The sequence below is a fragment of the Pavona decussata genome, unplaced genomic scaffold, assembly GCF_977016875.1.
Source record: "Pavona decussata unplaced genomic scaffold, jaPavDecu1.1 SCAFFOLD_186, whole genome shotgun sequence".
Taxonomy (NCBI): Eukaryota; Metazoa; Cnidaria; class Anthozoa; order Scleractinia; family Agariciidae; genus Pavona; species Pavona decussata.
This window is the reverse complement of record NW_028145595.1, coordinates 3130004-3143114: the sequence shown is the minus strand read 5'-3', so window position 1 is coordinate 3143114 and position 13111 is coordinate 3130004. Positions and strand designations below refer to the sequence as shown.

The 13111-nt window shown below is 36.6% G+C and overlaps 2 protein-coding genes across 2 annotated transcripts in view; both read left to right on the top strand.

The window, feature by feature from the left end:
- The first annotated feature begins 591 nt into the window (after positions 1-591).
- On the top strand, positions 592-10191 carry LOC146462740 (galectin-3-binding protein-like). The gene is made up of 4 exons (XM_085085330.1): positions 592-674; positions 7003-7038; positions 8992-9312; positions 10028-10191. Exons 1-4 carry the CDS (start codon positions 620-622, stop codon positions 10189-10191), a joined length of 576 nt encoding a protein of 191 aa, XP_084941456.1. The 5' UTR covers positions 592-619.
- A 574-nt stretch (positions 10192-10765) lies between these two features.
- The window catches only part of LOC146462739 (uncharacterized), a 73473-nt gene continuing 71127 nt past the window's right edge, over positions 10766-13111 (top strand). The window contains exons 1-2 of the mRNA XM_085085511.1: positions 10766-10877; positions 11334-11627. Of these exons, the coding sequence (XP_084941637.1) occupies positions 10766-10877; positions 11334-11627 (406 nt within the window). The remainder of the gene's footprint in view (positions 10878-11333; positions 11628-13111) is intronic.

Sequence of the window (13111 nt, the reverse complement as noted above, 5' to 3'; positions counted from 1 at the left end):
TTGATCGCAGGGGATCGCAGACGATCGCAGAAGTATGTTTCCATATGATCACAAACAATCGCAGACCTTATTGCGATCTGCGATCTGCGATCCGCGATCATATGGAAACCAGCCTTTATGTTCCATCTTCTGCGATCGTCTGCGATCGTGATCGCAGGATCGCAGACGATCGCAGAAGTATGTTTCCATATGATCGCAGACGATCGCAGACCTTATTGCGATCTGCGATCCGCGATCATATGGAAACCAGCCTTTAGTTAAGCTTTGTAGTTGTCTCTTTTTAACTTATTGTACTCGTGTTAGTCCCGTTAATTAGTCGGTCTCTGCCATGTGTTTATGCGGGTTAGTTGATCCGACGTAAGCTCTCTCGATGAGCACCTAGTTGCTCTTAGAGCAAATGTCGTGTTCAAATATCGCTTAAATAAAATAATAATAATAATAATAATAATAATAATAATAATAATGATAATAATAATAATAATAATAATAATAATGAAAAAAAAAAAGAAAAAAAAAAAAGAAAGGTCATGACGCAAAAGGAAGTAATTATCATAAGTGGCAAGGGCATGTCAGTCATCACGTGACAGACAATATTATTCTGAATTGTTATTTTGCTGTGATGGCAAAGCTCAAGCCGGTAGGCTTTTTCCTTCTAATTTGCTGGTTTTCTCAAGGTAAGGGAAGAAGTTTCTTTTCTGACTACCTAAGTAGAATGTAGAACCAAATAGAGTAGAATTTAAAACGTTCTCATAACAGGAAGAAAAGACTTAAACTAACGGGTGATTATCTTGCGACTCCGCCTTACCAACTTGCAGGGTCAAACTTGCAGAACGCTTGTACGTCATGCGATGAGGTATCCCAATTGAAAAAAAACAAACAAACAAATGTCTTAATGTTCATATCCAAGCACAGATTTATGTTTTCTCGCTAATTACGTTGATTATTTCAACCTGAATTATTCTTAAGTTTTGTACGGCGTGTCTATCGTACGTATAGTTTAGTTGTTGTTAATATTTGAATTAAGGTAAAGCCATTCAACTGCGACACAAATTTTACAATTTAAATACACATGTTTGACTCCTTTGATATGCTTCCTTTTATTCTATATTGTTCAATTAATAACTGTAGTTATCGCTTCTCTATTGTATTATGTTTGCATGATATGGTACTCTAATTTAGATATAAAACAATGAAAAGAGTGAAACACTGGAAGCAAAATATTTGCTTCGAATGGTAGCACTATGAAATTCATAAGCAGTTAGCATAACTTTTCGCCATTTAATAACATTTTTTAGCAGTGAAAAGTTTTTATTTTTTATTTTTTTAATGAGCCCCAACTGGGTTTACTAAGGATGCCATGACACAAGCCAATTTTTTTCCGCTACGATGAACGTAATTTATTCTGATTTATACCATTAGGAACCCGCGGTTGAAGTAGATATTGAAATTATGTTCTGCACTCTAGGCACTTTATTGAAAATGATAAATAGACAGCTATCAGTATTTCACTAGTGTAGCAGTTAGCTGAACAAAGGGAATTTGTAAATACAATAAAATAACCCAACGTGAAGTACAAAGTGCGTGGTAACTGCAAATCAATTATCTAGTGGCCACGAATTCCAAACCTGATCCTCTGTTGCGATGAAAAAGTTCAGGCCATTGGGTCTTTGGCTCATAACTTGCTATTCGTGTCTAGGTAAGTTAGGGAAAACTTATTTCTAGATAATAGTTATAACATGCAAAAAGAAACAACACACTAAGCGAACTGATGTTTATTATTCCGGCCTCATTAGCAATTGCTGACAGGTGCGTGCAAGTTTCTTGCGTTTGTTTGCTGAGCTGTAGCTGAAAGTTTAATACACCTTTCTTTAGTTCGCTTACTGTAAAGTAGAGTAAACATTACTCCTTACGTGGGTAATCAAACTCCACGTTATTTTGACCGTTTTTTCATCTTAATTCACACGATTGTTGTCAGTAATCCATATTAATGAGCGTTATGTTCGTGACTACGTGAACGAGTGGATGTGTTTACAGTTTGCTCAGCATAATACTTTTTTCAGGAAAAATCATCAACGCCGTCCAGAACCAAGTGTACCTACACAAATGCACGATCTACGGTTTGATCGGTTTGACCTTTGCTTTGGATTTGCTCATTTACGTATTGCTCTCTCGCGGAACAATCTTAACATAGTTTTATTTTCTAAGTCCAAGTCGACGGTGTTTATGACTTGATTCTCCCATTAAAGCGCTAATGTATAAACGTGTTTATACATTGTATTATATCATCAGAAAAGAAAGGGCCGTGAAGCTGGCAAAGGCTCCCTTTATAATTAACTACACGAGGAGACTGTATCCCTTTACTGAAGGCTCGAATTATATGAAAGAGTTTGAATTTTAAAAGGTGTTGAATATACGAGCCTTTCATCAATAACTGTAATGGCGGATAAATCGCTATCCAGCCGATAAAATGTTCTCGAACTAATACATACATTTCATCCACTGGATAGGGATTGATATTCTACTAGTTAGTCTGGCCCATAAAAAGTTACGATTTTCGTTGGCTGATTTCCCTTTAGTTTCCATAAACATGTTTGTATGATACACTGTTAGAATGAACAATCTTCTGCCCCAGAATACAACCTCAATAACGTTTGGCTAAGAATTCGAAATCTCGACTCCCGATTAGTCATTCATTTACATTTACATTTACAGGTTATTAGGTCGGTAAAATCCTGATCAGATATCACACCAACCGTAAAAATAAATAAAATCAGCAAATGAATAAAATACAGATATATCAATATATAAAATAATGATATAAAAGTCAAATAAAGAAAACTATATAAACTACATACTAATTCTTAAGAAAAGCTAACAACTTGTGTTTAAATATTTCTAAAGAGCTTGATGAAACAATGGCCTCTGGGAGGCAGTTCCAGTCTGTTATAGTTTTGGGAAGAACAAAAACTTAAAAACGTCATCATTTGCATATGGCACGCGAAATTTAAATTGATGACTTCCCCTCGTGCGACTCTCGGAGTGTTGAATTAAATATTCTCGGCTATCTATATCAATAAGACCATGAGTTAGCTTATACATAAGTGTTAACCTAGACTACCTCTCCTCGTTTCCAGCGAGGCCCACCCCAAGTCTTTGATCATCATTCATCATTCATCATCATCTCATTCATCGATTGTATCAGTTTCATATAGGCAGTGGCCTGAATACCGTTGTAGTAAATGCCCGTGACTCATTTGTATAGCGTATCTCATTGAAAACCTCGAAAGAGGTCCATTGAACTTAGATATTCTCAATAGGAAAATGTATATACAACGTGCAGGACCTACTTGTACATAATTAGTAAACTGATTTGTAGTTTTCCTACTGGTTTGTTTAGTTTTATCGCAATAAGTGAAGTCGAAAATCAACATGACTGCATTATAAGATGTTAGAAGAAGAATGATATCTACAACCATTATATTGGACTGGGCATATATCAGAATATGTGGCATGCTTCCATAAATGACGTTGATTTTAAAGGGACAGTATTCCGCTATTTTTAGTAACACATTGAAAATCGAGAAGACGCTATTCGATTGATAGCAGCCAAGATAAAATATAACCAAAATTCCATTAAAAGAGTATCAGAATGCAAAGAAACTATCCACGGATATTTTCGCCGGTAGATGACCAAAATAAAAATGGGTTCAAATTTGAAAACGTCGGGTCGACGTTTTCAATTTTCGCTGTCGTAACGCACTAAAAATGGGTTGTACTATATTCTGGCTCAACCTTTCGTCTCAGTAGAATCACTATTAATATCTCTTGAAATTAGCGATTTATAAATTAATTAATACAGTGTTCAAAGTTCAAATTTAGTGAATTTTTGCCCAAAATCATTATATCTCCCATGATACTGCCCCTTTAATAAATTCATTCAGATTCTTTCATCCATGGATATTACGTATTTTAAATACTTCCAATCCGTTTGGATAAGCACATATAGGTTCCAAAAAGGGGTTCCAGGTGCTTCTCAAGCCATTTTAAAACTCTTAAAAAGTGATCACAACCTGACGTTTAACCATTCGTCATTACTTTGCAATTCATGGATTTCCACAAACAAAATAACCAATTGTCATAACCAATCACTTCATGTTACAAAAATCTTGACAAAGTTGTGAAATTTAATACATTTTAGCTGTTTCTTATATGCGGGATATTAACGAATTCGTAGTGTATTATTGTAAATTTATATCCAGTTGCATTTATTGATAATTATCCGCCTCTAGCGATTGGGTCTTCTCCTCTTCGTATTTCTATTTCCTCTCGCTGTCTGTTTCCTTTCTAGCCGTTTTAGGGGGATTTGCCGGTCTCTTTCCTATTGAGCCTTTGTTTAAATCTCTAAATATAAAATAATTAAAACGAAAAATTAAAAACATTAAAATCCCTAAAAATGTCATCTAGGTAAGGAAAATTCTAAACCTAAACCATATTGTCCATTTCCTTCCTTTTCCCCCTGCAAGACGCATTGAAATAAAAACACCCACACCAGTAAATGTTCTTAATTTTTAGGTCTGCTATCACCTAGGTGGTTAGTAAATATATATACATTTATATAATCCCCCCCTTTTTTTTTTTTGGGGGGGGGGGGGGGATAGGTTTGTTGTTTTGGTGTGGTGATTGAATTTTTAAGCCTTCTTCGAATTGAACTAATATGAAATTTACAAGCAGGCCTCTCATTTGCATCCTTGATAAACATGAAGGAGAGAAAGTTGAAAACACATCACCTATAGTTATTCTTCCAATTGAGGTCTACTGTCACTGAACTGATGTGTGGTTTTTGAACTGATTGTGTGGTTATTGAACTTTTGATTTTTCATTGAATTGAACAGAACTCAATATTCCTTGTCAAATGAAGTTTGAATTTCATTGGTTCAAAGGAAACGACAATGTTATTAGAACTTAATGCATGGGTCAATTTCTGCTGCGAGATAACCTCAAGGAATTTGCAATATTATTTTACTTTATGTTCTCTTCCCCAACCTTGGACACAAAGAAAAAGACAATTCCCCACCCTTAAATATTGGCACCAACTAACGTAACTGAAATAACTGGTAAATAATTATATGATGTAAAAATGACATTGTCAGCCATAAAGAGTTTTCAAAGTCCATTTGGCCTTCCATGGGTCCTTTGATAACCCAAATAGGACATCAAAACAAGGTAAGGACATCAGTCATGCCACTTGTCTGTGGCTTGTGGCATACTGTTTGTTCTTACCACAATTTGACGTCACATGTGCATAATTATAATACAAATGTATAAAAAAGCCTTAACCCATGAACACCCAAGTGGTGAGAGTGCAGATGAAGTAAAGGGTGAAGGGGTTGTTTCTTTCAATACTTGAGGAATAATGTCATTCGCATCAATGCTATTTAATTTATTGTTTTAAGATGGCTTGACATCAATAACTTTAACAACTGTCTCACACTAGTAATATGAACCAGGCCACGCAGATTCATTTTCTGACGCAAGCCCCTCCTCAAGCCCGCACTTGCAGGACAACATGATATGAATGCATTTCAGATAAGAAAATTACTATTTATTAATTAATTGTCACTTGCGTCTTTATTAAAGAACTACGAAGCACAAAACCGACATTACTCTAAAGCCCACATGTAAAGGTACTCACGTCGGCAGAAAAGAACCGGAAATGAAGATAACTACATTTACTCACCTCGAAGATTACGAGTCCCTTACAACGAAGACAATTGAAATGATACAGCTTCAATTATACAGGCGTCCAACACTTCACGTCGAGTGATAATTAGGTTCCCGATGTTCACACTGCAAACTATGACTGACGATGTCTCCTCCATTATGTTGCACACAGGATAGGCTATTATAATTTCAGCTTTCGAACGATCAGAAGCCCCAAGAGCCAAAAGTCTGAATGCCACTCGTTTTGAGAGTGTGAAATTTTTGCCATGACACGACGCTTAGCTGTCGTGTATTTTCCGTCGAAACTTCAGAAAAAATAACTTCTTTGGAAAACCCTTGCTCATGAAGTCAAAGCAATATCTTTATAACATCTTTCATATCCACAGCTCACAATTCCTGATACTGATGCCCTCAAAAATCCGAAGAAATCGTGCCTGACCCGGACGCCATCATTCGACTTCACCGAGACAGGCTGCTGGGCGCCAATTTGACCGGATGTGACGTCAATTTTTGTCGGCTGATTCAGATACAAAATAAAAAAAAAAAAAAATGCAAGGCTGACCAGAGTTTTCTCCCCCGCCACTGATAGCTTGTTATGTCGTCTACAAGATGATGTTAATATTATGGATACATATGTAAGTGGCGTTGCTGGGAGACAGTAGCGTCATCCAACATAGCGAACATTTAGGATTTTTCACCTTTTCCACTATAACTTTCGTTTTCCCCCCAAAATTTAAAGTTTTACTAAAAAAAAATACAGTTTTTGACAGTGTAGCATCTAAAAGATGCTTTATTACATCATCATGTTACTTTACAACTACTTCAGCTGATGAAATGAACAGGTGCCCAGAAAAAAATCCTCTTAATAATGTTAAAAAAAAAAAGACGAAAGCGGGGGTTGGCAATCAACCCTCTCTCCCCCCGTACGTCCGATGGTTAACTAAGAAGGGCTTAATAAATCTAGATATCGCCCTAGTGTGATAACCAGCAGGTCACTTGCGTACCATGCATTCTAGATTATTGAGATTTTCAATGAACTGCTTTGTGAGATTCTGAAAGTTTTAATATAGCATGCAAAAGACCAATTTGAAGATATCCGATGTGGTTATGTATTACCTACAGCAGTGTTTTACGTTATTCGTTACTGACTGGAGTTGCTGTCAGGGGCTTTCTGATAAAAAAATGCCCAAGTTAACACTGAATCTATCGCATTTATATCCCAGGTAAATAATAACAGGAATTTTTCGTTGTATTAAACAACCTGTTTCCATTGTTTTCCAGGCGCGGTTGCTTCAGGGCTTGCTGGCCCAAATGAAGGTAAGGCTGGATCTATATTATTTCTTCATGCAGTTTTCGCTGGTAGTGATATATATTTTTCTTGATGTTCTGCGCCCAGTTGTTCAAAGCTCTATTAAGCTAATCCTGGATTAACACGAACTTTGATTCGAGTTTAATTACTAATCAATAAAGATTCTTCAAAATGATTTTTGGCTCTCAGTTTTGACTTAGACGCTTCTTTACCTTTAGGCTTTGAAATAACTTTTAAAGAGCGAGATGAAAACCTTGATTATCTTTTAATCGTAGATTAGCGTTAATCGGCTTTCAAACAACCTGGCCCTGGTTCTTTCAGAACTATGAAAATATCTGAATTCAAACATAGTTTCGAGTACCTTAGTCCTTATGCTTTGCTAAAAAAAAAAGCTACAACTGGTAAACCCCGTTTCCATGGCAGCCAGCAGATGATACATCTGTTAATTCCTTCTCTTCTAGCTAGTTTCAAAAGACGTTTATCCGAATTTCGCGTGGTAAAATGTCGCTATTTTTTGTGTAAAGAAGAGAGAAACTCCAAAGTATCTCCTCGTAAAGTCAAAGCAAATTCTGTAAATAGGTTTGGCCAGTTTCTGAAATTTTCGCTTTTGCATTTATTGCAGTTGTCCATGTATAATTCTCCCTAAGATTTTTTGGAGTACAAATACCAGCTAAATCCTTACATTGACCCAATTTTCAGCAAAACTTTACCGTGGAATACGCGTCAAAATAGCCTTACTTTTCAGGCTAAAACTGGCCTTGTTTCGCGAGGCAGCATAATGAAAATTCACTTATCAGTTAGAAAACTGCGCGTGCTCGCGCCATTTTAGTACCCAGTCGCCGCACGCCAAATTATTGTATGGAGTCACCTTAAATAAAGAGGTCCGTTTAATCCATAGCAAACCCCAACAGGTATGTAAGCGATGTGAGCTATCACTGTTTCCTATAAGCGTGGGCAGCGTTAATCCAGTTGAAGCTTTTTACTTAAGTCCACAACTTTCCGTGAATGTTTGCTTGCATATATTGTTATATAATAGAAGAAAGAAAGAAAGAAAGAAAGAAAGAAAGAAAGAAAGAAAGAAAGAAAGAAAGAAAGAAAGAAAGAAAGAAAGAAAGAAAGAAAGAAAGAAAGAAAGAAAGAAAGAAAGGAAGAAAAAAAGAAAGAAAATGTATAGGTTTCTTACTTCTAAAGCGTTGGGTTTGGAAGATTGGGCTTAGCTGATTCAGTATCCCTGTCCATGTATTTACTGATACTTTCAGTTTCTGTTATGTCATTACATTCTTGCGATGTCTATTGGACAAAGCTAATAAATAAATAAATAAATAAATAAATAAACAAATAAATAAATAAATAAATAAGTAAATTCCGCGCAATTTGGTTTGCACGTGGTCAGTTGCCAACGTCATTAGGGTAGGTCAGTAACTGCCAGCTTGATTTGGCTAGGTCAACAGCTAATTAAAAGAATATTAGAGATAAGAAACTATGATGAAATAATCGATAGTGATCAATACTCGAATGAATGGCCATGATTTTAGCAAGGGAAAGTGCGTTAACGAGGCGAAACGAAAACACAGCATTCTATTTTCCCTGCATGGAAAAGAATCATATCTTAAAATAGTATCACTACGGCGAATGGCTACTTGATCACCCGCAGCGAAGTAGCTACAACTATGCCAGAGTTTTAATTGTGTGCATATTTTTTTAATACAGACATTGATTATGGGTGACCTTTGACATTTCTGTGAAATTCGATTATCGAAGCCAAGAAAGTATTACTCAACATCATTTTTATCAGAAAACCTCATTTGCATCACAGTTTCAAAAACAAAATTTACATCTGCAACTATAAAACAAGTTTTAAATTTATAGTCGCATGTATAAATTGTGTGGTGAAAGTAAATGCAAATGACGTTTTTCCTTATCACGATGATGACCTGTGATATTATGTATTCTTCCTGAAGGCGATGCCCGTTTAGCAAACGGCGGGGCACCAAATCAAGGAAGAGTAGAAATATACGTCAACGGTTCTTGGTCGACTATCTGTGGTTACTGGTTCGGCTACGGTGCGGCTCGGGTAGTGTGTCGTCAGCTTGGTCTTCCTGCACCTTCTCGAGTGTATCATTATGAAATTCCTTTTGGTTCAGGCAATGGATCCACATTAACACAGCCATATAACTGTCAGGGAAACGAATCTTCGGTTCTCAACTGCACAAAAGTGGGCGTCAACTATGGCTGCTATCCGAGAGACATTGGGATCTCCTGCGGGCCTCCAGTATTGGCTGGTGAGTAGTAGCTCCATGGATTTAATAAATATACCTCGCAGCTGTTTTTATTTAATAACAGTTCTGTAGCACCTGAAATGATCCGTTTTGACATATTTAATGAAAGGCAATGGCTATGAACCCTGAAAAACGTCTTTGTTATATGTTTTTGTTAGGATTTTTGTATGTGAAAGCAATCTTCTCCATTTGCTACATACCATCAGAGAAAAATCATCCTGAGAAAGCATTCTGTTTAGTGAAAAGTATAAATCATATCCTTGATATTGTATGGCCGTGGGAAGTTAGTGGACAGATGGCATTTCAAGTTTTTGATAGGAGATGTTTTAATCAATTTTGGTAATGGTTTTCATTACGCGGAAAAATGTAAATTAATGTAGTTTATTTACCCACGAATCACCAAAGAACTCTAGGAGCTCGTCGAAAGGTGTTCATACGTGCCAGATCGAAATGGCATTTGGAAATGTTGTTTTTTTTTTTTATGGAGAGAGGAAAACCGGACATCAAAGGATGATAAAGCGTACTGAGGCTCTTTGTTCAACTCAGGTGCGCTTCGATTTTGAACACGCCTGTGCATGGCTACTGGGAGAGCATATCTTAACATGTACTCTAACAGAAACATTCCATTTTCAGGTTCATCTCTCTTTGTCTCTGTTTGCCCCTCTCACCTCAGTTAATGTTAGAGAACGCTAATGGAAGAATGAATCTCTTAACTTAGAATGTGGCGGTCTGCAGGCGGAACCGTTTCGACAGCTTTCCTTCAGAAGAGGTCAAAAGGTCACTGAAACTCAGTGTCAGTGGAGCATAGGAGACATTAATAAACCAAATGGGGATCACGTGGCTCTTGCCATGGATGCAATAAAGGACATTAGTTGTAGGTAAGATGTTATAGTTCATTGCGTATCGTTCTAATTGATAATGAAAGGGTATAAGTAGTAAGCCCGTGTATTGCTTTGTATTTTAATAGCTCAAAAAGTTGTAGTTCCTGACAGATTCCAGCCAGGCTAGTGCAGTACCTTCGCTTGGCTTTTTTTCTTTTTTTTTTTTGTATCTGAGGTCAGTTTATAACGTATGAAGGCTTACAGAAATTTGGAAACGCTAAAAAGAGAGAATGATCCAGGTTAGAAGGAGTATGAAACGACATGCTTGAAAAGTCCCAATCTCAGAAGCTTTGAAGAATAAGGAATTAGATGAAGGTCTATTTTGTAAGTTTAGTATATCAAAACTATAGAAGGACACTTGAGAAACCTTGACAAGGTATATAACCCATCCATTGATCTGCTCGTTCAACATATTCATATATACGTGCGAGTATACATCGAATTTGTGTGCATACTTATTATGACATGTTTTGCCGTTCTGTGTTTTGAATTTAATTTTGGTTTTTAGTTTCTGTCTACTCGCTTGGAATGGTGGCCAAATGATTTTGCAACGTTGTTATTGTGCGCGGATGGATATGCATTTCATATACACTTCATCCCTGAACATTACTGTCAGGTTTTCATCAACAAAAGCCCAGGATCTTTTTACCTTTCGTTACGCCATCCTAAATGGCAGTATTGACTCAGGTAAGAAGTCTTATACGTCCTTCAACGGTGTTTTACTGATCCGAAATTACATGTATATTTGATTGATCTATCTTACTTCTATTCAACGCGACTTCCTTGGTTACAGCTAATATTTGCTATTGTCTTAAGGGTTCATAGTGTCTGGACGTATTCTATGTGTAGTTATTTGTCATCAAATACCGGCAGTTTGAAAGGGAAACGATATCCTTGTTATGTGTTTTCAATTGATATATTAATTTTGAGTTTGAAGAGGTGAAATCGTTTTCTTAATGAACCTGTGATCAAGTATCTGTCTAATACAATCGTGTAAGTAAGGATAATAATGGAACTAGAATGGCAGTGCTAATGGGAAACTGACATTGTAATTTAATAGTTTAAGCTTAATTTATACGCAGATTGATCAAAGATCAGAGCATTTATCTTCACTTTCGTATTTATCTTTTTTATCGTCCACAGCGGCGCTCGTGGATGGATGGAATGCCTCTGTCGTGAATTCTTCAGCATCAACTATCATTCTTCAGTGGCCAAAACTATCTAATGTTTTAGGAAAACAGGTTCGGGCTTATCTCGCCATAGTGGAAAATACACGTGGTGATAAGGTAGCAGGAGATGTTCTTTTCCCAAATGTTACATCTGCATTTATAGAAGGACTAAACGCGTCCACTAACTATCGAGTCTTTGCGGTTGCTATTGATGTCCTAGGTCAGCCACACAAGAGTTTAGGAGTCTCATTTTCGACCACGGAAGGGGGTGAGTATTTGAAGCTGGAGACAGACTTGATGAGTGAAATTCTGCGTCACCACCTCCTTCATATGAACTATTTGCAATTGTCTATCGGCTTATTTTTAAACAATCTGTTATCTGTTATATCCGCAATTAGTATAATAACATAGATTACTGATTAGAATAATGCAAAAAGAAGAAACTGAAGGAGGCTGTGAAGAAAATTTGTCCCGAGTGACCTTTGCTTTGCTAACAGTACTTAGGGCCTTTCAAGGGAACCTCTACCCTCTACTCAAGTTTGAGAAGTAGCAATAACATTCACGTGTACTTAAAATTAGATATGATTGTCTCCTATTTTCGCTTTTAAATGTTGTGGGCGCCGCCATCTTAGATTTCGTGACGTAATACCGCTGTTCTATTGTTTTAGCTTACTAGCAAAACCGACAATCTATGATGTCTTTAAATTCAAAACAGCGTCGCCAGGGAAATTTAAAAGCAAAAATAGGCGACAAATATATCTACTTTAAGGCACACTTGAGTGTATTTCTACTTCGTAAATTAAAATTTAGAATTTCGATATTATTTTCAACAATTTACCGTCTATTTGTTTTCGGAGTTGTGGTTCCCTTTAAGGCCCATTTCTCGTCACATAGCATATGCAAATCGGCCTTGTCCAATTCCCACAGCATTGAAAGATCTCGCTTCCTTTTTCTCGTTTTCGACAATTTCTCTCCTCTTCCTTAGCGGTTTTACACTGCGAATTGGTCTTGCAAGCTTTTCGTGTCTGATCGTACCCAACTTATATGCCAAAAAGCATTTAAAAGCGACATTTAAAAGCTCTAGGGTGAAATAGTTTATTTGATATGTTAATACACTTCTGTTTTTTTTGTTATCAGTCATTTTCCTATTCCCTATTCGGTACGTATTTCAGGCTGATTTTTATTCCACCGCATTATACAAATTGTTCCTGTTAGTGCTTTTATCCAACTAATATCACAATAACCTTTAACTTAACGCTTTTAAGTTGATATGTTTCATTTAATATACGATCTGAGTTCTCTATCAAAATATGCGCGCGCCCATTGGTTAAAATCGAGCACGTGATTTGTATTTACGTCACGACACCACATTCAAAAAGTGCAGTGTTGGCGATCGATAACTCATGAAAATCGTGCGTTATTGCAAATGGCTTCGAGGTTTGCACAGGTTGGAGAAGAGGAAATCCCTCAAATCATCAGTGACTTGTGTACAGGGTATTTGTGAATTGTAATTTGCGTATTATTGAAATACACCTATACTCATTTACGGAATTTTTATTTATCAAAATTGTCTTGTCATAATAATTGTTATCGTTTTATGTTTTCCCTTTAACGTGTATCGCGTGCAGTGAACTCAGATCGTATATTAAAAGAGTTAGAAACTGTTAGTTCGTGTTTTGTTTACAAATACACGCACTTGCTGACTGTACAATGAACTCCAAATTTTTAATACTGCACTCCGCCTAAGAAGGC